The sequence below is a fragment of the Balaenoptera borealis genome, assembly GCF_965194805.1.
Source record: "Balaenoptera borealis genome assembly, chromosome: 6".
Classification (NCBI taxonomy): Eukaryota; Metazoa; Chordata; class Mammalia; order Artiodactyla; family Balaenopteridae; genus Balaenoptera; species Balaenoptera borealis.
The window spans coordinates 128,092,873-128,119,442 of record NC_138863.1 but is presented as its reverse complement, the minus strand read 5'-3'; the positions used below and the strand labels follow the sequence as shown (position 1 = coordinate 128,119,442).

Here is a 26,570-nt window from a genome sequence, read left to right as displayed (position 1 = left end):
CATGCAGAGGAGCAGCCTCATTACGTTACGTTGAGGGTCAAGCTGAAGCCCACAGGACAAGAGCCAAAAAAGGCTATAACTCTGCATTGCTTCAAGAAAAAACCAAAAACAAACAAAACGTACACACACACTCATCTTTATATGGTAGATAAAGCACATATGGCAAAATGGTAACTGATGAATCTCGGTGCTGGATATTACGGATGTTCATTACACTGTTCTCTCAATTTTTCTGTATATTTGAAAATGTTTTGTAGTAAATAAGGTGAGAAAATTATAATGCCTTCAGATGGTGACACACAACTGAGAGAGGAGCTAAGAAAACCTCCCAAGAAACAACAGTCATGCAGGAGCTAAAGGGACAAGGAAGGAAGCGGGCAGAGGTCCCCTGCTACTAGGAGATGAACATAAAAGTTTTCTGAGCCTTTAAAAAGGCCATAAGCTAGGAAGGCATGGCTCTTCAGCAATCTTATCTGAAAGATAATCTGGCAGCTAGGTACTAGCTGGAAGGGCAAATAAAGGTAAAATATGCCAATGTTCAATACATACAGCCAACCCTCTATAGAAAGTCATGGTGCTATAGGATAAAGTTATTCAAAAAAGAATGAGGGCTTCCCTGGTGGCGCAGTGGTTGAGAATCTGCCTGCTAATACAGGGGACACGGGTTCGAGCCCTGGTCTGGGAAGATCCCACATGCCGCAGAGCAACTGGGCCCGTGAGCCACAATTACTGAGCCTGCGCATCTGGAGCCTGTGCTCCGCAACAAGAGAGGCCGCGATAGTGAGAGGTCCGCGCACTGCGATGAAGAGTGGCCCCCGCTCGCCGCAACTAGAGAAAGCCCTGGCACAGAAACGAAGACCCAACACAGCCAAAAATTAATTAATTTAAAAAAAAAAAAAAAAAAGAATGAGAAGAGAAAGGAGAACCTGTCTGAGGAAGTGAAAACACACAAACAATGCATTCATGACCTGAATGAAAAACTGGAAGAAAATAGAGCCTCTAAAAAAGCCATCAATATTCCTAATAAGAAAGTCCATGACAATTCTGTCACTGTTTAAACTGCAGAAAGAGCCTGAAGCTTGGACTGAAGAGAAGCTGGAAGCTGTCCACCTGAATAAGCTTCTAAGGACACAGTATGAAAGCAAAGTTAGGAAGATCTAAGCATACACCTCTCCAGAGAGAGGCCCTCTGATTCAGAAGCACTCTTCTGGCCCACCACATCCACTGAAAAAAAGGTAAAGTCCCTTATTTACCACAATCAACGACAGGCCAACCTATGATGTCGAGCTTTTCTTTTAAGGGAGGCTAGAGGCCTACTGTTGCAGAAACCCATCCAGCAGGCTTGAGGTCTCCTAATCATCTGAGATATCTTTTTTATAACTGCCTCATATGTACACTTTATTGAAGATAACGAGGTAACTCCAAGAAGCTACCATGTGTATGCATTTGTCAGAATACAATGAATGGTATATTTAAAATGTGTGCATTTTATATATGTAAATTTCACCTAAAAACAAAACCTAAAAGAACTGTAAACAAATATTAACAATACGCCCACTGAAGTAGATGGGGAAAAGCGTCCGGATATCCACAACTTACTTCAAAACACATGAAAAAACAAGATGGACTGAAGGATGGATGGAGTAAAATGTTTAACTTTAAAAGTTGATTTTAGGGACTTCCCTGGTGGTCCAGCGGTAAAGAATCCACCTTCCAATGCAGGGGACGCGGGTTCGATCCCTAGTGGGAGAACTAAGATCCCACATACCGCGGGGCAACTAAGCCCGCGCACCACAACTACTGAGCTCGCATGCCTCAACGAGAGAGTCCGCGTGCCTCAAACTACAGAGCCCACGCACCCTGGAGCCCGTATGCCACAACTAGAGAGAAGCCCACGCACCACAACTAGGGAGAAGCCCGCGTGCCACAACAAAGAGTCCACACATAACTAAGATCCTACGCAGCCAAAAAACTAAAGAAAATAAATTTTTTTTAAAAAGTTGATTTTAAAAAGTTTAATTATAGAATCTTGGCAGTCGATATGTAGATGTTCACTGTGAATTTTTTTTCAGCTTCTCTGTATGTTGGAGAAATAGTCACCCACTATTTCTACTAATTATAGCAACAATTTTTAATATATACTATCTTACTGCTTATTCTTGTAACTGTGAGCTATATCCTGAACTCTTGAGAAAATTGATTTTGGTTTTTTGTATGGGCATGACTATTACATCACTTTCTATCCAACACTGAAGACAAATCAATTTCAAGGAAAGCAAACATGTCTCCCAGTCAATTAAAAACCAAGTGTGTATAGGCACTTTCCTTTTTGTTTTATGTAACACCAGAGAACCTCAACAGGAGTCTTACAAACTTAAAATTAAAAAATACATAAATAAATACACATACATCTCACAGTATCCAAAATAGACACTTTGTGAAATAATTTTTAGATTTGCCAATGATTCACAATACAAAACCAAACACAGTCACTGCTTGGTCTTTCAAAAACACTAACAGCTTTCCAGATGCTCCTTCCCTAAAGACCATTCATAAGGATGCCACACAGACAACACACTGGTCGCAGCCTTTTTCCTCCTCACTCTCAGCAAACATGCATCACCGCAGGCTGACCTCCTCTCTGGGCCGAACTCACGCACAGGGCCACTGCTCTCAGACTGCTGTGAGGGGCCAGAAGCTTTTTACATTGGAACAGATCATTTTTCCCCAAAAGTACTGCATAACACACAAATTTCGTATAATAACTTTCTGAGTACAAGACATTTATTTAGAAAATCTGGAAATTCAGAAACATATAGTATATGTGAGGAGGAACAACCTGCACCAAACACAGCATCATGAAATTTCAGAACCTGGAGACAGAACTACTACAGAGCACCAAAGAGAAGCCCAGCCCAGTCAACCAAGCATCAGAAAGGTCCCGACATTCTCAGCAGCAACAGCAGAACTGGCAAACAGTTCGGCAATGTCCTCAAAATTCTGAGGGGAAATAACTGCTAGCCTAAAAGTCTATATCCAGACAAACTAACAGTGAAGTGTGAGTGCAGAATAAAATGTTTTCTGACATGAAAAATCTCAAAACTGTGACTCTCCCATATTCTCCTGGGAGATAACTGAAAAAGATCCTCCACTAAAACCAAAGAGTAAACTAAGAAAGCAGACAAGGAATCAAGTGGAAGGGAAGAGGAGAGAACTCCCTGGGATGATGGAGGAGAACGACCCAGTGTAAGGCCCAGAGGACAAGCAGGCCAGAGTAGGAGAGAGGGTTTCAAAAAGACACCACCAAGAAAAGAAAACACGAATACCTTATGTGGCCTAAAATGCTGAGAAGAGACCCCTGGGGGGAAGTTGAGGGTTTAATTAACGATGTGGTTACAGAAATCTAATAAAGGACACTAGGTCCAGGGAAGAAAAAGTAACTGAAGAAAACAGCCACTCGTTCACAGCAGTGAGCAATGCTCACAGGGTCACAGTAACAGGGGTAGGAAGGAAAATTAGGAATCTTAAAACTATGTGAATGTAAACCTTTAACTTAAGTGAGAGAGAGAAACAGAGGCCATGACCCCACAACCTGTTAACGCGCTAATGCTCTTCTCTCCTGTGTGGCCACCGTAAGAGAAAATTTTTAAACAAACCTGGGATCTTACTTCATGGACATAATTCTGAGCTTAAAAAGAAAGAAAGTGGCATATCGTAAAGCATTTCCACTTACTAAATATCCCTCATAAACAAGTAATAAGACCAGTTAAACACTGAAGTAAACCAACAGTTTAAGCAAACCATTACTTTACTAGAGATACCTGCACGTACACGTAAATATTTGCGTAACTGATTATTCTCATTTTTAAGCTTCTTTCCGTCATATGCCAAACTGTCCTCCAAGAACGTTCCCCCATTTATCCGCCATCCAGTCGTGCACGGCAGCAACCACAGAAGCCCTTCCATCGCTCTTAGCAACGTTTTCATCCTTTAAAAATATGTGCCAATGTAGGATCTAGATCGCCTCTTACATAGAGCTTACTACAAAGAACTCAATGTTGTTTTCATGATTTCAGATGATCAATGCAAATATTCGTTACAGATACTCCTGGCTGTAAATGGGAACAGAGCAGAAGCCTGAATGTGCAGCCTTGGTGCCTTGGGAGCTTGACTGCGTGCTTGCAGCTAGAATCCTCAAATAACACAGCTGAGGACATATAATGATTCATCAAACAAAATGCCAAAAATGAAATGTCTTTCCCAGGAGTGACAGAGTCAGGATTTGAGCCACATCTTGCTAATGCTACAGCCCAAACTCTTTCCAATATATTGTTCTGATTCCAAAAAAAGACAGCCCTCTCTGGTTGCACATGTACTCAGCCTACTAGGCTTGTTCATGAGGATGAAATGAATACCACCTCCATTTCCAGATTCTGAGTAATGGAACTTTTCAGCAAAAGACATGACATCTCCTCACAAGGTTCTCTAAAACCTCCCTATGTCACACTTGTAAGAGCTAAGAAATAAGCAGTGTTAGGGCTGCAAAAGTGCTTTAAAAGCCACACACACAACCCCTATACTATACATCAGCTTTGTCCGAAAATCTGGTGGTGAGAGAACCAGAACATTGAGAAAGCAGCAGAAACGGAGAAAAATTTTGTTTAGTTTTTCTATAGTGACAGTTTTGGCTTACTCATCACATAAGAAAAAAAGTCCACTGAAAAGGAAATTTAAAAATTCAAGCTATGAAAATGCTGAGGCTCCCAGAAAAAGAAGGGAGCACAGCGGTAGCCTAGACTCAGATCAGGGGGCTGCAAGCACTCGCATGACACCGGCAGGACCTTCCAAGTGCCTTCTATCTTTTTCATTCGCAAATTTCACATACATCTTTATTCCCAGCTTCTCCTAAAAATCTGAAGATCCGGCAATGCTGGGCCAGCAGTGGGGCAGCCGACAACTATCCAGCACCCATCAGTGGACACCCCTTTCAAAAAGGCAGGCCCTCTTGGCAGCCACCGTTCCCACCAAGACCACTACTCCCACCTGCCCACCCCAGCTTCTGGGTCAGAGGAACAGCTTGAGAGCAGTCTTGGAAAAGAGGCAAGAAAGGGCCCATCTCTCTACAAGAAAGGAAACACGCGAGAGAAGAGGAATGGCACCTGTTCTACAGGTTGGCCAGAGGAGGAAGCTATCAGACACCAGCACCAGCCCACTAAACACCAAACTTTCCCTTCAGGGGAGCACTTCACACCCTGGGCAAGGAAAACGGCTTCACCAGCCTCAAATAAACCTGAGGCTCTTTTTGTAAAAGAATAAGAAAGTTGAAAGCTTTTAGTACATTTTTACATCAATTTGTACTCCATAGAGAAAATGAGTACAAGTGAGCTACGTTGGAGAATTCTAGAACAGTGACATTTTATGGTGGTCTGCAGCATGATCACATACAGTAAAAAACAAGTAATACTTATGCAAACATAAACTTCAATCCATTCCTACCACCATATAGAAAAATTAATCCAAAATGGGTCATAAACCTAAATGTAAAACCTAAAATTATAAAACTTCTAGGAGAAAACCTTTGTGATGCTGGGTTAGGCAAAGATTTCTTAGAAACGATACCACAACCGTGATTCATAAAAGAACAAGATGATAAAGTGAACTTCATTAAATTTAAAAACTCTTGCTCTGGGCTTCCCTGGTGGCGCAGTGGTTGAGAATCTGCCTGCTAATGCAGGGGACACGGGTTCGAGCCCCGGTCCGGAAAGATCCCACATGCCGCGGAGCAACTAGGCCCATGAGCCACAACTACTGAGCCTGCGCGTCTGGAGCCTGTGCTCTGTAACAACAGAGGCTACGATAGTGAGAAGCCCACGCTCCATGATGAAGAGTGGCCCCTGCTTGCCCCAAATAGAGAAAGCCCTCGCACAGAAACGAAGACCCAACACAGCCAAAAATAAATAAATAAATAAATTAAAAAAAAAAAAAAACTCTTGCTCTTTTAAAGACACTGAGAAGAGCCACAGACTATGAAAATATATTTGCAAATCATGTATCTAATAAAGAACTCTCAAACCCAACAATAAGAAAACAAACTTAAAAACTGACAGGCAGAAAAAAGATGTACACAAACACTTAACCAAAGACACACAAGCAGCAAACAGGCACATGAAAAGATGTTCAACATTATTAGCCATTAGATAAGTTCAAATTAAAACTACAGAAGATATCACTACATATTCACTAGGATGGCTAAAATTAAAACGAATGACTATATCAAGTATTAGCAAAGATATAAAGGAACTTGAACCCTCCCCCACCACTGGTGGGAACATGTAATAGCACAACTCCTTTGGAAGACAGTGTGGCAGCTTCTTACAAAGTTAAACATACGCCTGCCTTAAGAGCCAGCCACTCCACTCCTCTGTATTTACTCAAGAGAAATGAAAGTGTATGTCCACATAAAGAATGTACACAAATATTCACAGCGGTTTCATGTGTAACAGCCTCAAACTGCAAACAGCCCAAATGTTCATCAACCAGTGAATGGATAAGCAATTTGTGCTATTTCTGTACAATGCAATACTACCCAACAACAATAAGAAACGAACTTCTGATATACACTACAACATGGATGTCAAAAATTATCCTGAATGAAAGCCAGTCCCCCAAAAAGGACATTCAATATGATTCACTTACACAAAATTTTAGAAACTACACACAATCTGTAGTGAGAGAACACAGATGAGTGATTTCCTGGAGCCTAGGTGAGGTCACAAAGGGGCAGGAGAAAACTTTTGGGGACGAGGGATATGCTCACTCTAGACTGAGAAGGTGGCATACATCATATCAAGTACCCTTTAAGTACCCTGCAGTTTACTGAATGTCATTCAGACCTCCAGAGAGCTGTTTTAAAAAAGTTAAACAAGATGAGATGCTTCACAAAAGGAGATGGTGGTGCCATCTGGCCCTTAAATAATCTAGTGAGTAATAACATAATACTGCTTGTCCCAGGGAAGGGATGTTCCATAACAGATCCCAAAAGATGGCACAAAGTAGCAGGTTCTCTAGTTCTTGGGAGAGAAAGAGTGTGAATAAAAGCTATGCAAAAACAAAACAAAATCTCTTTTGGAAAGAATAGGTCAATGTGCCAAAGAGCTAGGGATTTAAAGTTGGGACGCTAGGCTTCACTGTGTCTTAGTCATGGGAAACCTTCATACTGCGAACATTACTCTGGTGTAAGTGCAGGGAACATGAAGTCAAGGACAGAAAGCTTGGGAGCAGGAAGACCAAGCTAAGAAGGTCTTTCTCTGGGTGTGAGCTACAGGGTGAACAAAGGCAGTAAGAGTGGGAATGGAATGGGAGTCATGGACAGAAGGGCCACAGAAGGAAGGAAGAATTTTACGATTATCAAATTGGAAGAACTCAGGAAAAGGACACTGCTGCTGTCTCCTCTCCTGTCAAGTTAACTATGTGAGGCTAGGGGTTCTGAGGGACAAAGAAGCACCCCAACAGACCCGTGAGGCTGAGCCTTCAGATCAGAGTGTAGGCCACCACTGCTGCAGCGGAATCACAAAGTCCATCCTGGGTGAATAAAGCCTGGAATGAGCCAACACCAAAATGCAGGCTCAAAGAGGAAAGTCCCATTAAAAAAAACTGTCTTTACAAGGTCCAGACCCAAACAAATTCCACTTGTAATTGTACCACTGATTTCTAAAATCTGAAACTATTCTCATGCACGTTACATAGAAAATAAGACTTTCTTTTAAAGCCATAATCAAAGTGCTCAAGTTCTAGAGAGAAATCAGTTATCTCTAAAAATGTTAGCAACATGGAAATTCTACTTATTAACATGGCAACATGATCTTTAGTTTCTAATAATCAACACTATTTCATAAATACATACATGTTCTGGAACAACTAGTTACCTGTAACAAGCTATGATTGGAATGAAGATCTGTGTTGTGGAAGGACGCCACAAATGCAATATATTGATACAAAGCTTTATGTGCAATAAGAATTAAGCTTTTGTTGTACGTATTAAGAAGCCTAATTTTATGAACCAATAAATCAATTCAACCTCAAATCCCAATTCTATAACCACCTTTTTCCAAATCCATCCACTTGACATTCTCCCCCAGCCACATGGACAAAGCACTTTTGCCACCCGGCACATACGGCCTGCATACCTGTTTGGAAGGTAGGATTCGCTCCAGGGTACATGTTGGGGGAATAGGCCGGAGCTGCTGCTGCATAGCCCATGGGGAAACCAGCTGGAGAAAAACAAAGAACAATGTGATTTTAAAACCAGGGCTCCCGCAGACCCGGTCGTCCTCAGCTTCTTCACCACAACTCCCAGGCTGACTTCAGGAGCCCAACCGTGCTATGGGTGCTGAGCGGGTGGTCTCCACTTGTCTCCTCTCCTCAGAGCCGTGATGGGTCACAATCATAAACACGTGTTTTTAACCTAAGAGTATAAATGCTTACAACTTTCTACAATTAAAGAAATTTGACAGAAACTGAATTAGAATGAAGAAGAAAAAAAAAACCTAAGCTGAAGTCAGAAAACTCCCAATTCTTCTGGCAGTTTTATTTTCGATTCTAATCCCCTAATTTATTACTTAGCAAGAGTAATAAGAGTGTTGCGAGCTTCACGTGCTACACGGGCTCTAACCAGCACCATACACAAATGGAACTGGGAAAAATCCACTCACATGTTCCGTTTGCAAGCAACCTGACCTTTATTAATAACACAAATGAGGAATCCTTAATAAGACTAAACTACAACCACTAATTGATCACGTGAACACAACAGAAACATCAAGAAAGACGTCAGTGTTTCAGTCAAAACCAGAGGGGCCTCAGTTATTCGCTCCAGGTCCCTCACAGCTCAGCTCGATCCACTCACCACGTGACAATGGGGCCTTAAAGAGCCTTCTCTACATTCAGGGCACAGAGCCAAGATGACCAAGGTTTGCTAGCCTTTACTACCGACACAACTAGTTGTGGGAAGCTGTAATCCCTCCAGAAAATTCTAATCTGCAGGGTTCCAAATCAACACGGCTGAGAACCACTGTTCCCTCCCACTCGGGTCCATCTTCCCGGTCACAGTACTGTCCCCCTGAAGACGCCCCTTGGCGAGTCCCATGGACTGTCTCCTCCAACATCGACTCTACCTCCCTTCTGGCAGGCAGGGGTTGGCAAGCTAAAAATCACACTGCCCAGACTCCCCCTCTTGCAAGAGATTGGAAGTGATCCCAAATCCCAATCACTTCATAAAAACAAAAACTTAAATACCACGCGCTGCGTAAAAAAGACTTAGCTTTTTACAAGAAATATACTTGCAAATTATTTAGACAAAGGGCACATACACTTAATATATAAATAACTTTTAAAGTTAAAAAAACAAAAACCCAATAGAAAAAAAAAAAACCAACGGAAGACATGGACAGAGAGAACTGCCAACTACCATTTTGAACTTCAGGCTGGCACAAATCCAAAAGCTGAGGACACGCTCTCTTGGCAAGGTTGTGGGGTAAACAACAGTCTCACACCCTTCTGGTAGGAGTGCAAAGCAGTAAAAATCCTACGCAAGAAGGGAACTCGGCAGTACCTTTAAAATTACATCTGCGTTAGAAGATGTGGTATACCTACAATGGAGTATTACTCAGCCATTAAAAAGAATGAAATAATGCCATTTACAGCAGAATGGATGGACCCAGAGATTATCATACTAAGTGAAGTAAATCAGACAGAGAAAGACAAATATCATGTGGTATCACTTAGACAAATATCATGTGGTATTGCTTATATGTAGAATAAAAAAAAAAAAAAAAGATACAAATGAACTTATTTACAAAACAGAAACAGACTCACAGACTTAGAGAAAACTGAGGGTTGCCAGGGGGGAAGGGTAGAGGGGAGGGATAGATTGGGAGTTTGGGATTGACATGTACACGCTGCTATATTTAAAACAGATAAGCAACAAGGACCTACTGTATAGCACAGGGAACTCTGCTCAATATTCTGTAATAACCTAAATAGGAAAAGAATTTGAGAAAAAATAGACACATGTATATGTATAAGTGAATCACTTTGCTGTACACCTGAAACTAACAGAACATTGTTAATCAACTATACTCCAATATAAAATTAAAATTAAAAAAAAGAGTAACAGGAAAAAAAATATCACATCTGCATTTACTCTCTCCACTGTCAATCCCACCTCAAGGAATCCACCCTGAAGATAATTTTCACAAACACTATCAACTGCAGTATTACTGGAAAAGCAAAAGACTTCAAACAACATACCCATGCAAAGAACTGGTTGAATAAAACTATGGAAACCCCACAAGATGAAGGATTATCTTCAGCAGTACTATGTATTATAAAATACAAATAAGAACAAGGCAAACCTTTGTGAACTGACAGGGAACAATCATTAAGTTGACAAAGCCAAGTGACCACCACCACCTGCATCTCTATTCCAGAAAACAAGCTGCTGTTCAGCCGGGAGGAGGACACGGGCAGAGAGCCTTCAGCAGCAGCGCTTTCCAGGGCCACCTCTGCCTGCCGAGGCCTCCTCTAACTGCCAGTGCTGCCCCAGGGCCCCCCAATGAGCCGGCTGACACTGCCCACTCGCACCACGGTCCCGAGGCTCCCGCACCCAGTACTGCTTCCACCCCACCGGATCCTTACAAGCGTTACCCACCCCTACAACGGCTGAACTCCTAACTCCATCTCAGTGTCCGATACCCTCGTGCAACAAAGGCGAAATCAGAATACATGGACATCGTTGGCCTGGGGGCATGATATGTCTGTGTCCCCTCCAAAATTTACATGTTGAAACCCTAATCCCCAATGTGATGATATTTGGAGATACTTAATCGTGGTAGTCATTTCACAACATATACATAGATTAAATCATCACGTACACCTTAAAAAAACCCATGTTGTACAACCTAAATACATACGGTTTTTATTTATCAATCATACTTCAGTAAAGCTGGGGGGGGAAAAAAAGATCAAGCAACATGCTGTGTGGTTAACAAAGGAAGATATCAACTGGATCACCTATAATTTTTAATACACTTGTTTACTACATTCCATGAAAAAAACACTAGGAATGGCAAGACACAGGACCATATGGGTGAAAAAGAAAAGAAAAAGATAAACTGATAATACAGACCACGGGTGATCCACAGACTGCAGTCAGCCAACAAGGTCTTTAAACTGTGTATTTCTCATGACTTAGAAAACTAGAGCTCAGGTTTGCTCCAAGCCGCCCCTGCTGTTCAGAAGAGCCGTGCATGGGCAACATAGTCCCGGGGAGCTTTGGTCCCTCGTCTAGGCCCTGCCCTTCGTGCTCCGCCCGCGGGTGGGGAGGGGACTCCAGGAGGGGGAGCTGCAAAGGACTGGGTGGGGTTGCAGAGCTCCTCCTGCTGAAGTTGGGGAAGCGAGGGAGGGGATGGGGGGGTGCAGGGTCCCAGAGCTGGACCCGCCGCGGTGGGACGCAGCCTCCTGGCCTCCCCTCCCCCACCTTACAGTAGGTTCCAATAATATTTAATTGCATCTCGGGCTCTCGGGCTTAAAACTCATCCACAGGCTCGCAGGTCCCCTGACTGCGCTCCTTCCTCTATTAGATAAAGTACAGGGGGCGGGGAGACACGACGACAGAGGGGGGGACTGGAGGGACCCCTGAAGTGCTGGCCTCAGCTGACTAAAGAGGTCGGGACCCACGCTGTCACAGACGTCAGAGGACCCCTTAGGGCGGAATTGAGGGGGACAGTTAGGAGGTGGTCCGTGTCAAGTGAGCATGGATCACCATGGGGTGGGGAGCTGGCTGACCCCTGAGAAGTACTGTTAAAAAGATGCGTTCCTCCCTCCCCTTGAAGGATGTGGGTGGGCTTTAAGGCTCCAGTCCCCCCCCCACACTCTTTCCAGGTCCGACTGCACCTCTGGCGCCGGGCTTGCTAGCCTGGCTTCCAGTCCTAGAACTTGCCAGGCTCCGGGGGAGAATCTGGGCTGCTGAGACGGTCGCTGGGGGTTCAGGCTGCCCCTGGGTTTCAGAGGTGGAGGGAGGAAGGGTGAAGGTCGTAGTGGGGTGGGGCAGGGAGGGGTGAGTGCCCTGGCAGACTCTAACCCCACCCCACCCCCTGGCCCCTGCCGCTGACCCGGATGCCAGCGGCTGTCAGTGCCTTTGGGAGGAGCCTCTGCTTCTCCACCCCTGTGCTCAGAACCATGCCCAACCAACTCCTCATCGTCCTGCTGCTGTGCCAGGGGCTTTTTTAAAATGTTGTTCTTGGCTCATGTGGTTTTCAGTTCCCTAAACAGCAGTTTTGAGCTCTCCAAGCTATTTAAAAGTGTTCTCCTTAAAGTGAGACTAAAGCCCACTCTTCTGGAAAAACTACCTTCACTTCAGAGGAGATATTTTTTCCTCCCCGTTTCTTCCTTCTACTGCCCTCTTATCAAGCCAGAGTCAAGCAGCTCTGTGAGCACTAAGCAAGATAAACACAAAGAAAATCACATCTAGCCATTTCACAGTAAAAACAAAGATATTTTAAAAGCAGCGGGGTGGGGGGCAGGGGGGAGGGAAGGGATATACTAACTCCAAAGAAACAAAAATAATTCTGACAGAAACCAGAAGACAATACAACTGCCTTTAAAGTGCTGAAAGAAAATAACTGCCAACCTAAAACTGTATACTCAGTATGGCAGGGAAACCCCACCCCCCCCAGAAGATACATCATCAAATCCCTGGAACCTATAAATGTTACCTTATTTGGAAAAACAGTCTTTGTAGACATAAGTTAAGGACCTTGAGATAAGATCATCATGGATTACGGGTGGTGGGGGCCTAAACCCAATGCCAAGTGTCCACATATGAAACAGAGACGAGAAGGAGATGATGTAACCATGGAAGTAGAAGCCGAAGTGATGCTGCCACAAGGCTATTCATGTCAAGGAATGCTGAAAGCTTCCAGAAACTTCAAGAGGCAAGAAAGGATTCTTACCTCAAGCCTCCAGAGGGTGAGAGGCCCTGCCAACACCTGAATTTTGGACTTCTGGCTCCCACAACTGTGAGAGAATAAGTTTCTGTGGTTTTTAAGCCACAAACTTTGTAGCAATTTGTTGTAGCAGCCACAGAAAACCAACACACTCATCAAAAATATGCTCCAAAAATGAAAGCAAAATAAAAACATTTCACAAACTAAAACAAAAGTCACTGCTAGCAGACACGCAGTAAAAGGAGAGAGAAGAGGAGGGGAGGGGAGGGGGGGGGAGGAGGGGAGGAGGGGAGGGGAGGGGGGGGGAGGAGGGGAGGGGGGAGGGGAGGAGGGGAGGGGAGGAGGGGAGGGGAGGGGAGGAGGGGAGGGGAGGGGAGGAGGGGAGGGGAGGGGAGGAGGGGAGGGGAGGGGAGGGGAGGAGGGGAGGGGAGGGGAGGAGGGGAGGGGAGGGGAGGGGAGGAGGGGAGGGGAGGGGAGGAGGGGAGGGGAAGCAAAAAGTGTTGTAATCTTTAGAGTCATCACTAAATAGCAAAAGAATTTTTCAAAAATTAAAAGAAGGAAAAATTTAATGAAAAATACTTGGTTAATCCAAAAGAAGAAAAAGAAAGTGAACAAAACAAAAAAAAAAACAGGTGCTATCAATTAGAAAATAACAGTAAGATGGTGCATATGAACCCAATTATTGTCATTCCTCAGTATCCTAGGGGTATTGGTTCCAGGACACAATACCCAAAATCCACCGATATGAAGGGCTGACCATATGTCAGTTACCATATTACTACAATTAAAAGATGAAGTTGTTGGGAAGTGTTTCTTTTTTCCCACTAAATGTAAATTTTAGAAAGTTATGGACAAGCCTCTCCATTTACTGGTATAAAAGTATAAAACGGTATAAAAGCACTTTCTTTCCTTGTAATGTCTTGTTAGTTTTTGGTAGTGAAGTTATGCTAGCCTCAAACTTCTGTAGGCACATTATTTCGCTATGTTTAACTCCCACTCCCATTCAAAATACCTAGAGTGGTTACTAGTTCCTACACTAAACCCTTGCTGATCTAGAGAGTTTTATGAAAGTCAAGGAGACTAAAATACTAAAACCAAGAAAATAGACAAGACAGGTATAAAGAAATGGATAAAATAAGAAGAAACTATAAAATTTTAAACAGATTTAAAGTTACAGAGATTTTCTTTTAAATGTAATTTTAAGACCAAGAAAACCCCTAAAAAAGTGCACCTGGGAGGGAGATGCAAGAGGGAGGAGATATGGGGATGTATGTATAGCTGATTCACTTTGTTATAAAGCAGAAACTAACACACTATTGTAAAGCAATTATACTCCCATAAAGATGTTAAAAAATAAAAAATATTTTTAAAAAAAAGATGTTAAAAAATAAAATAAAATTTTAAAAAGTGCACAGAACTGGTATGAGAGGCAACCAATGTTTCATTATATAGTCTCTCAGGTAATGCTAACACCATCAGGTTTTGCCTATTCCCTGGTTTCAGATTTACACAGGATTCTCTTCAGCTATTTAGCCTTCTGTTTAAACTAGTGTTAATACGTTAAAGACAGGAAGCCTTATCACTAAATCACCTTTTATCAATTCTGGAAAATCCTGGCACTCCTTTTCTTCTAGTCTCTCTACTTAGTCCCCCTGGAGCTTTTAATGCTCCTCAAAACTTCTCATCCTAACACCTCTATTTCTTAACCAGTCTGTTTCCCCCTTTCCTTACACTGCATTCTGGTCCTCCCTTTAGCAGTGTTTTATCTGCAGCTTAACTTGAATTTTGTTCAAACGCCTTTTTTTTTCCATTTAAGTTCCAGTTGGTTCTTTTCGATATGATTCTTTCTTCTGCATCTTCAGTAATTCTAAACATGCTTGTGTGATATGGTTTCTGTTTTATTCCTGCTGTCTATCATGACTGGTGACTCTGACATGACGAATAACATCACAGTGTTCTGTAATAATTTTGACTTGTTAACAGGCAGAACTTTGTGGGAAACCCACACAACCTGGGTTGAGAACATTTGCCTCCACAGCAGTTCTGCACCTGCTGCTGTCAGGTGCTCCAGGGAATAGTGCCGCCTAGAGACTATTTTTTTATGTTAGTTTCTCGATGTATGGACCCCCTGGGAAGGACAAGTAATTCAAAGTAGAGCCTGAAACATCCCTGAATAGTTACAAATTCTTAGAAGAGAGTTCTCCCTTCCCAGAGCCCAAGCAGAAACTGAACTTCCCCGTGGAGCCAGTGCGTGGATTGTTTAGCCTACCTCTCCAATGGGGGTATCACCCTCTGGAGGAATCAGACTGATGAGGGGTCCCACTCCAACTCCCAGCCTTACAAGGGCCAAAGGCCTCAATTTCTGTCCCCAAATGGGTTGCTAAAACCCACAAATAACAAATGCCCCCAGGACAGACGCATCAGCTCAATGGCCAAATGCTCTGGTTTTTATGTCGCTTTCATATTCAGCTGCAGAAATCTCTTCCTTTCTTGCAAGTTCGGTTAAACGTTTTTGAAATGTTTTATTCAATTTTCCAAGGGTTTTTAGCAACAGGGTTTTAAGAGTATCTGTTCCACCATATTATCTAAAGCCACGATTGTAATTCTACAAATAACTATTCCTTTCACTTAGGACAACAATTTGCTATTTTTGACCACCAACTCCTATTCCCCCAAATTGTGCTTCACCCCCTCCATCACAGCCCATGTTGGAGTAGCAGACTTCAGTAAGGTGGGGAACATGACTCAGGCCTAAATTCATCAGCAGACTCCCCTCCTGGCCCCAGGTGCTGGCGTGGAGGGAACAAGATGAGAGCCAGAGCCAGATGAAGAGACTCACAGCCAAGGGGGGGGGGGCTGAGCACCACAGAACCACAATGGGGAGAAGTGTGACCTGTGACGCACACTGAGAGGACACTGAGGAAGTGAAGCTGAGCACAGGAAGTAGAGAACCAGACACCAGTCCCCACCCTTGAAGCCACCAGATCAGCCTCTGACCAAAGCCAGACCAAGCTCCTGATTTTTCAATTCCATGAGCCAATACATTTTCTTCCCTATCTAAGCCACATGAGCTGAGTTTGTCCATCGAAAGCATTCTTAGTGACACAGAAATTCACCACGTGTTCAAAGTTGAAAAATGGAAACAAAATTTTACTTGCTTACCTGGATAACCAATTCCTTTGGCATTTGCATAGGGAACCCCAGAAGAACCCGGGCTATAAACAGGATTCATGATTTCAAGAACTAAAAAGGGAAAAAAAGTGATTTAGCCAAGCACTTTTGTTCTCAGGTTTTTCTCCATCATCAGTCTCAAAAGAACAAGAGTCCTTTCTCTAGTATATTATAAAACAAGGCATTTCACGCTGCTGCCAACCACCAGAGAACAGAAAAGGAACACCGAAGTCCTAATGGGTGCTCACCAGGACACTACAGGCTTTCCTTTATAACTCTCTTCGGTCCATCAGAAGCTAAGGGAAAAAAGTGTTCTCTGTGTCCCTGCTTAAAACGGTGAAAAAATACCTATAAATAATCTAAATGTCCTTATAACAGAGAACAGTCTTAACCAGATCTATCCAGAGCATGAAATAGCATGCAGCTGCTTTTTAAAGTGTTTAAAAATACAGATTGATATCACGTTAATTGGGGAAAAAAATGGTACAATACTGTAATGCAGTATGCTCCCAAATTTGCACCTACACATATGGGTATGTGCACCTCTAGCACAAACAGAAAAAAGTCTGGGAGGAAATTAAAATATGAACAGTGATTACCTCTAGATGGGGTGGTTTAGTGTTCATTTTGCACTTTTCTCTATTTCTGAAATAACTTAGGTTAAATATATGTCTATTTCCTAAAAAAAGACAAATAAGCACAGCCCAGCAACTCTATTAACCCATTCTATAATTCCCAACCTTTTTTGCCTGAAAAGTTCACGAACTTGCACAGCTACAACCATGGTTTTATCCCTTCCTCTGAATTTTATCACCCAGTGTATTTTTAAAGTGTGAGCTTAATTAAGACTATTCAGTATTCCCTGACTTATGTGGTAGTAAGGACAAAGGGGATCTTAAATTTAAAAATAAAAACAGCAATGGGAGGAGCAACAGGTATACGGGAACTCTGCACTTTCTGCTCAGTTTTGCTGTGAACCTAAAACTGCTCTTTAAAAAAAGTCTACGTAAAAAGAAAAACAGGCAGTTCCCTGGTGGCATAGTGGTTAGGATTCCGGACTTTCACTGCCGTGGCCGGGGTTCAATCCCTGTTTGGGGAACTGAGATCCTGCAAGTTGTGTGGCATGGCCAAAAAAAAAAAAAAAAAAAAGAAACAAAAGGAAAACATAAAATGTACATGTATTTGCTTTAGTGTCTGCCTTCCCCACCACATCCTCAGCTAGAATGTAGATAGGGAACTGGAACTTAGTTAGCCCTATTTGCAGTAACTTCAGCCCCAATAACAATGTCTTACACAAAAAAAGGTGCAACTACCTGCTGACTTTCTAAAAAACACATGCACCTCAAAACACTCTAGGTATCAAATTCCATTACAAAGGCAAAATGCAAAAACAAACCACTTCATATTTTCAGCTCACCTGACTCAGAATATTTACAACCAAGCAGTTCAGTAGAAACTATACCTGGTCAAGTCCTTAGCCTTTGTAACAAGTTCTAAAGTAGAAATAAATTGGGGATATCAGTGATTGATATTGATACTCATCACCTAAGTAATTATCTTATTTCTTTAACTTCCAAACCAAAAGGCAGAGATACTTTTTGATGCCATGACATCCAGAACCACAGCTAAGAGAGAAGTCTAGATCAGTGCTGTGCAACAGTACTTTCTACAAAGATGAAGATGTTCTCTATCTGTGCTGTCCAATATAGCATCCGTTAGCTCCAAGTAAACACTGAGCACCTGAAAAATGTGGTTAGCACAGGATCCTATTTTTTAGTTTATTTAACTTCAATCTAAATCTAAATAGTCACGTGTGGCTAGAGGCTACCACCCTGGACAATGCAGATCTACAGAACAGACTACAAAGAAACAAGGATAGGAAGGCATAGGAAGTAGACATGAGAATCAACTGTATTTTACACCACAGTTTAAGAATAAACAAATTGGTAACTGCCAATCCCCATTTTCCTGCACTTTTAACCCATTTTTGGTGGACCTACAACATGAGGATGTGGAGGTCTTCACATATTTCATCTACTTCTCTGGTTCGACTCCCATCTCTGGAGAAGTGAATACTTCCCAAAACTCTCTTTCTCTATTCTGTGCCAGAATGTAATTTCATTTTCTTAATTGAATTCAAGATAAGTAAAGCACTACACAAAGGCCACGGGGGAAAAAAAGTCGCAGCCCCTGCTCTGAGTTTGCAATCTAGAGAAGTACTGTCCAACAGAACTTTCTGTGAAGATGGAAATGTATGTCTGCTCTGTCCACATAGAGTAGTCACTAATGGCTACTGAACACCTGAAATACGGCTAGCACGACCAAGGAACTACATGTTTAACTTTAATTTTAATTGTACAGTCACATGTAGGTGATGGCTACTGTATTGGACAACACAGGCCTGTAAGACAGAAGACATAAATAATGGTAATTCAGGCCAAAGAGTGTTAAGTGCCATAAAGGAATAAAGTGTTCTGAGGGTTGAGTGGGGAGAGCAAAAATTCAAGCAGGAAGAAAAGAACGGTCAGGAATAACTTGGATTACGGAGGTACTGTTTCCAATAAGCTCTAAACAGGTAGGATCTTGAAATGCCACAGAAATTAGAAAATGCAAGATGCACTCTTTAGGGACACTACAACTGGGCTTGTTTGGAGCTTAGGCTACATGTAGGGAATCAGCAAAGATGATTATGGAGACATGGGTTAGACTGAAACCGTGTGGGGACCCTTAAATGTGGGGCTGAGCAGGAGATGTCACCTGGTAGGCCATGAAGCCGATGAACAGCGTAGCGTAGCAGTTAAACACAGGAATTACCATTTGACCTGGCAATTCCACTCCTAGGTATATACCCAAGACAAGTGAAAACATACATCCATACAAAAACTTGTACATGAAAGTTTATAACAGCATTATTCATAACAGCCAGGAACTGCAGACAATTCCAATGAAGCACTGAATACAAGGCTCTCCTTTCATGACCTGACTTACATCTAAACCAGCAATACAATCCTACTGCACATTTGCCACTAAACAATGTATAAAATTGCATTTGAATTCTAAATACCATAAGTTGCAAACTAACCAGAAGTTACGTTTCCTGAAAGCACTTATACTTCCCAAGAGGCTAATAATAACTATTTCCTAAAGTGATTAAGAAGTCATAATTAAAAATTATAGGTTAAAAAAATAACAGGATTAACAAAAGAAAATGTTTGTACAACTTCTGTGAACAACTGTCATACAGCTTTTTAAATTACTTGTTCATATGATGAGAGATTCCCCAAAGATCGTGAGCCTCAAGGGCAGGGAAAATACCTTATTCAGCCCTGTCCCCCTGCATCTCACTAGTGCTTGGTCCGGAGATAGCTCATAAATATTTTCTGAATGTTCTTTAATAAAAGAACTGTCCAATGGAAAATATAGGACTCTTCGTAGCAATAAATATGAAGTTAAGACATTTATTTAAAATCTAATTCAGAATTGTTGAAACATATCTGTTACTGATTAGTGGATATGAACGCTGAACCCACTGACCAATCTTAACATCACTAACAGTCAAACTACTTAATTATCTGCATCCTCATATGATGGAATTACTCTGCATCATCTGAGGTGTACTGCGACTAAAACACTAAAATCTGAATCCAATGCAGCCTATACATCTACCTACCAGGTTACAGAAAAAGGCAGGAGTTAGAGGAATATGCTGAACACCACGAAGCAATCAGACAAAGCCAAAAGGAGGGCATTCTAGAGGACAAGGGGGTCCAGTTTCTTCATAAGTCAATGGTCTGGGAAAAGGTGGAGGGTGGAGAGAAGGATAGTTCTAGATTAAGACAGATTTAATAAAGGCCATAAGAGACTTTTGTTTGGATCCTGATTTTAAGACGGAAAAAACTGTAAAAAGGTTATTTTAAGGATTTGAGGATACAAATGAATATGGGCTAGGTATCAAACGGCATTAAACAAACATTAATTTTGTTACATGTGATAATACTATTTTGGTTATGTAAAGATGCATCAATTTTTAGAAGTACATATTAAACTATGTAAGGATAAAAATGACATGAAGTCGTAATTTAAAATATTTCTACATAAAAGGAATTGAGATATTGGGTATATGGCTGTACACTGTATTTTCATATTTTTTAAATAATGAAAAATTAAGGAAAAAACCATCACCACTCTGCCTGGGATTCTAGTGCCACTGGCCACCCAGAAACCACCAATTTCCCAGTCTGATTTGGTGTGGGCCGAAGATCACAATTCCAAGGCTAGATCCTAAGGGCATCACTTTTTTTTTTTTTTTTTAAGTTTCTCATTTGTAATGACTCAAATGTCAGAATCCCTAAGGGTGGTTTGACACCTGCAGCAAAATAAGTAAGTCTCAGATTTACCTTTAAAAAAGAAGATGACAACAAAAATTTCTCAATTTGAAAATTCAATAATAATCAGAGGGAAAGTATATTTAAGACCCATCACTGTACTACTTTCTCTAGTCTCAAAATACACCATGACCTAAACAAAGTTCCCACACAAAATAGTAATTCTAAAACTTTAAAGGCCTTGTCTTAGTATTTCATATCAAGAAAACTAATGTCGAGGGGCTTAAATTCTCTCTCAGACAGCAATATACAAGATAAAATCCCTTTAATGCAATCTAAACTGGAAATTCTCGGTAACATCTGATAACATCAAGAGTATATAATAAGATAAAATTCTAAACTCCCCCAAACTCTACTTTCACTATCAAGGTTTGCAATCTATTGCAAAATTCACATTTTTCTGCACAGAACAACTGGAGAGACTTCAATGATACAGACATAAAGTGGAACACAGACACAAGAAAAGTAACCATTAACTCTAGTACACTGGTGTACTGTTGCTTTAAAATCGCTCTCAACTGATCCAGGAAAAGAAGCTGTTTACATAAGACAAGTCTGGTAGACAAAAATTTGCCTGTAAACTACAGAACGTAAAAAAACTTAAAATATTCTTTAATTGCACTTGTTTTCTTTTTTAATACTTCGAATCCTCTACCTCTGTGGCATTACCCTACACCTTTTCCCCATGTTTGAAAATTCAAATAATTTTGACATCACAATTCTATCTAACCTTAAAATGGAAATGAGCTGAAAGGCAGTTGTACAGCAGAATACTAACTAAAAATCCTAACAAGTATATCAGGGCCTGATAGGAGGGCAGAGGCAGTAATAGCAACAGCAGCAGATGGTGCTTCCTCCTTCCTCCTGGGTTGCAGGCACTTGCCTTACACACAGCCCAATCCTTCCACTATTCCCAAGGGCTGGAGGCAGGACGAGGGCACGCTACCTGCTCGGTCTGTCCAGTGACTGCAGCACAGAACCTAGAGGAAGCCTGCAGTCTCCAACTCTTAAAGCCTGCATTTAGTCACAAACGCGACTAAACAAAAGTTAACTATGCGAACACTCGTACTAAAGCAAGCCCGATTTATAAAGCTTAAAAGAGACAAAAAAAACTTCGCAGTGTGCAGCACAGTACCTTCAACAGTAGAAAAATTAACCTTTAATTGTTCAATTCTTGGCTGTCAAAGAAAAAATAATCCACTACTTGTTTATTTACCAAAGTTCTAAAATGTGTCCCTACTATTATTGTCAAGTTTTTCATAGACTATTTGAAAAAATCATCTGAAATTACACAAGGATGATCTGAGAACTTGAGGGGAAACTAGACAAAGCTTTTCATTTAAAAAATTGTTTTGCTTGGCAAAACACTACATAATACTTTTATGTATGACTTTAATGAAGCATTAACTCATACAACCCATTAGACACATGCTTATATACACTATAAAAAAAGACGACCCCGTTTGGGGGTAAAGGCGCATCTCTCAAAGTTAACCCAGAATGGGCCACGACACGTCCTTTCTGAAGAAAACACTGAACCCGTTCAAGCTAAGCTTCTGCCGGACAAATGGAATAATGTTTACTCTGTGAGTAGACAAAGTGAATAGTTTACACACTGGAAACGATGAAAATCCTAAGAACCTTAAACCTAAGTTACAAAAACACCACCCCACTGCTTCCCCATTTCTTGCTCATTTTACTGATCTAATCACCTGGACCTTAAAAAGACCCAGAGAACATTCTCGTGCAACGAACGCCCCTCTCACCGGCCCCCAGGCAACGTCCCCGCCGCCCACGTCGCACCTGCCCGCGCGCCCGGTCGCCCAGCTCCGCCTCCCTCGGGCCTCACCGGCCCGCCCTGCCCCGCGCGGGACAAAGCACCGCCGCGGGCCCGACCTTGGCGCCGCCCAGGTCGGCCGCACAAAGCGCCGCACTTCCGGCAGCGCAAGCCGCCGCCGAACCCCTCGCGCGCCCCGCCCGCACTCACGGCGCCGCGGCGGCGGCCTGGGCCTCGGTGACCAGCGCTCGCCGGCCCGGGGCGGGCACGGCGGTCGGGCTCGGCGAGGGGCGCGCGCCGCGGAGGCCTGCTCCGATGCGGGGCTGAGCCGCGAGGCCCCGGTTGCCGCCGCCGCCTCCCCGGCCCGCGTTCCCGCTCGCCCCTCTCGGCCCGGTCCGCCTCTTCGCAGCCCGCGCTCCCCGCCAACGCTGCGCAGCCGCCGAGCTCCAACCTCACTTCCGCCTGGAGCCCGCCGCGGCGGGGGCGCGCCGGCACGTGACCTCACGGCACCTTCCGGGCTCGGAGCTGGCGTGCGCGCTCCCGCCGGCGTCCGAGAAGCGCCCGGATGTGGAGGCAACGGGGAGCCTCGCGGCGCGGAGATCCTCCGGCCGAGTCCTCGGGCTCTCGGAATTTGGAGCCTGGAGGGCTGAGTGCCTGAGAGGTCATCGGCGCCCGGGGCGTACCTGTTGACTTTTTCGAACAAACGCTCATGTTTTTCCTTACGCTATCTTTGCGCTCTTCGTGCAGTGTGGAAAGAACACAGTGGAACATAATTATAGGGTTTTATTAACTTCTTAAGAAAAAAATGTATTCGGTTTCGTATTTTCAAACAGCGCCGCACTACAGGGACCCTCGTGTAAATGCTGCCGCGGCGGAGGGTCTGCGCCTCTCCCGACTGTCAGGCTCCGCGCCCCCGGCCGGGGTGGTCGGAGGAGCGGGAAGGCCCCGCTGACGGCCGGGCGGCCTGGGGCTCGGCGCTGGGACCGCCCGAGCTCGCGGAGCCGCCACGCTGGCCGCCCGCGTGCTCCGGCGCTCTTTGCGTTCGCTGTTTTCGATACTCTGCATTCATTAAGTCACTTAATACTCATAATAAGTCGTTTTACAAATGAGGAAGGCACGAAGAGGTTGACAACGTTCTTCGAGAGCACACAACTCCTAGGAAGGCGACCCGGGATTGAAACCCCAACGTCTGGCTTCAGAGCACTTGCTCTGAAAGAGGGAGTTCTGGCTGTGCGCTTTCCCAGAGCTGCTCTTCCTGTCTCTGCAACGTTACTTGGACCCACAGGTTCCCTGTGTGAGCTGAGAGCCGATGGGTCTGCCTTGGAGAAAGGTGAAGGAATCCTGTGGCCTGTACTCAGCAGGAAGAATCCAGGCAGTCTACCTTGCCCTGACCAGGCTGAGAACATCTGCTACGGTTCCTAAAGACTTTTTACTAGGCATCTCTAAGATTTCAGTGCAGGTTAAAATAGTTGCAAAGGACTTGATTTTTGGCACGCTATAAGTGATGAAGGTTTTAAATAAAACTGGATGTTATTCTTTAAAACATACCCACCATGGTGATTCGATTCCCACTATTTTCCATTTTAAAAATAGATGAATAAGTTCTGGGCTTCTCTGGTGGCGCAGTGGTTAAGAATCCCCCTGCCAATGCAGGGACACGGGTTCGAACCCTGGTCCTGGAAGATCCCACATGCTGCAGAGCAGCTAAGCCCATGAGCCAAAACTACTGAAGCCCCTGCGCCTAGAGCCCATGTTGTGCAGCAAGAGAAGCCACCACAATGAGAAGCCCGCTCACTGCAACTACAGAAAGCCCGCCGGCAGCAATGAAGCCCCAATGCAGCCAAAAATAAATAAAATTAATTAATTTTAAAAAATACATGAATAAGTTCTGTAACAGTATGAAATTCCATTCTTGCTTTTTCTCCTTAAACTCCTGATTCCATACCACTGCCCCCGGAGAATTTAACCCTAATATATTTGTGTGTTGAGCGTCTTTATTTTTTTTAAGTCACTTGTATCTGTCAGGATAGCTAGGAAATGCTGCAGTAACAAGCCCCAAATCTCAGTGTCTTCACACAATAGAGGTTTATTTCTCACTTAGTCAACAGATGTAAAGCAAGTGGAATCATCTAAAAAACTACACAAACAGTAAGAGAATCCAGCAGCAAGTGATAATTGAAGTGAGGAAAAAAAAGATAGCTATCATGTCTCTAAATAACTAATTAGTCGATAAAATAGAAGAAAAGATCCATTTTATACAGTTACTTAAAGGAAAACTAAATAAACCAATATATAAATATAACAATATAATACCTAGCAATAAACTTTCGTAAGAGTTGTGCAAGATCTATATGAATAAAATTTAAAATAACCACCAAATGGCACAAAAGAACACAAATTCATGGAGAAAAACATCATATTCTTGGATAATTCTTCTAAATTTATGAATTTAATACAGTTCCTATCAAACACCAATAATTATTTTTAAGTAGATAAAGTAATTCTAATTTACACATGAGGAAAAAATCAACAAGAAAAATCGAAAGCAAGAATATCTGGGGAAATCCCTGGCGGCCCAGTGGTTAGGACCCTGCGCTTTTACTGCCAAGGGCCTGGGTTCAATCCCTGGTTGGGGAACTAAGATCCTGCAAGCCGTGCTGCATGACCAAAAAAAAAAAAAAACATAACTGCCTGGAAAACTTTGAAAATAAAGAGTAATAGTGAGGGGGCTACTAAACCTATCAGACAAGAAAACATATTTAGAATCCTCAATCAACAGTGTGTCACAGTTGCATAAATAGACCAATGAAATATAACAGAAAATTCAGAAATACAAATTATTTTAGGAAGATGGTATCTGATAAAGGTAACATCTCAAATCACTGGGAAGAAAGATAGACTGTTTAATAAATGGTATTGGGACAGAAACATAGCCATCTGAAAAAATGTAAAATTGAATCTATACCTTACACCATACCAGAATAAAATCCAAATGAAAAGAGATATAAATGTACAACCATGGAATCATAAAGAACAAGAAGAAAACATGGAAAATTATTTTTAAACCATGGAGTAAAGAAAGCCTTTTTAAACTGCCTCTCAAAATCCAGACACCATGGCTATAAAAAACTTCGGTTTGACAAAAATCACCATGAGCATAGTAAAAAGACAAATGATTAACGAGGAAGAAATAGTCCCAACACGTATCATAGTCAAAGGGCTAATCTCCTTAATATTCAAAGAGCTTCCAGAAGTCAGTCAGAGAAAGTCCTAAAACTCAGTAGAAATTGAGAGTTCACAGAAAAAGAAATAAGTGGCTCATAAACCTATGAAAAAAAAAAAATTCAGCCTCACTCATAAAAAAAAAATGCAAGTCAAAACTCTTTGAGATAGCATCTTTTCACCTATTTGATTGGCAAGCATCAAAAAAAAGTGACTATTGTTGAGGCTGTAGTGAAGCAGACACATTGCTGGAATGGAGAGGGGACCATTTGATGCTGTGTATCTAGACAAATATTCAGAAAACTTTTCATCCAACAATTCCACTTCTGGGAGTTGCTCTACAAAGAAACTCTCTGAAGTGTAAAATGAAATAGGTTCAAGTTTATTCATTGCAGTATTGCTAAGAGTAGGAAAATATCCGAAGCAACCCTAGTGTTTGTCCTAAAGGACTGACTGAATAATTTACTCCATAACTCAAGAAAGAAATGAGCAACCTTTCCATATACTGAACAGGAAATATCTTCAAGGTAGACTGTTAAATGAACAAAACAAAGAGTAGCACTGCTGTTATGGGCTGAACTGTGTCCCTTATTCTCAATTCATGTGCGGAAGCCCTAAACCCCAGTGCCTCAGAATGGAACTGTATTTGCAGATAGAGCCTTTTTTTTTTATAATTTTTTTTAAAGTTTTCTTTTTTTTTTAAATTAATTAATTAATTTATTTATTTTTGGCTGTGTTGGGTCTTCGTTTCTGTGCGAGGGCTTTCTCTAGTTGCAGCAAGTGGGGGCCACTCTTCATCGCGGTGCGCGGGCCTCTCACTATCGTGGCCTCTCTTGTTGCGGAGCACAGACGCCAGACGCGCAGGCTCAGTAGTTGTGGCACACAGGCCTAGTTGCTCCGTGGCACGTGGGAACTTCCCAGACCAGGGCTCGAACCCGCGTTCCCTGCATTAGCAGGCAGATTCTCAACCACTGCGCCACCAGGGAAGCCCCAGATAGAGCCTTTAAAGAG

The 26,570-nt window shown here is 42.6% G+C and overlaps 1 protein-coding gene across 7 annotated transcripts in view; it reads right to left on the bottom strand.

Annotated features, from left to right (window-relative positions):
* The window catches only part of FAM168B (family with sequence similarity 168 member B), a 37,403-nt gene extending 14,621 nt beyond the window's left edge, over positions 1 to 22,782 (bottom strand). The window contains exons 1-4 of one of the 7 annotated variants that reach the window (XM_082395496.1): positions 22,548 to 22,782; positions 21,696 to 21,738; positions 16,167 to 16,247; positions 8,187 to 8,270 (exon numbers count right to left, since the gene is read on the bottom strand). In XM_082395496.1, coding sequence (XP_082251622.1) covers positions 8,187 to 8,270; positions 16,167 to 16,236 — 154 coding nt within the window. In that variant the 5' untranslated portion in view covers positions 16,237 to 16,247; positions 21,696 to 21,738; positions 22,548 to 22,782. Of the gene's footprint in view, positions 1 to 8,186; positions 8,271 to 16,166; positions 16,248 to 16,423; positions 16,443 to 17,592; positions 17,612 to 21,443; positions 21,468 to 21,506; positions 21,573 to 21,695; positions 21,739 to 22,363; positions 22,384 to 22,547 lie in introns of those variants that run through there. The other 6 variants (XM_082395497.1, XM_082395495.1, XM_082395492.1 and 3 more) reach the window with 6 other exon arrangements.
* Between the last annotated feature and the right edge of the window lie 3,788 nt (positions 22,783 to 26,570).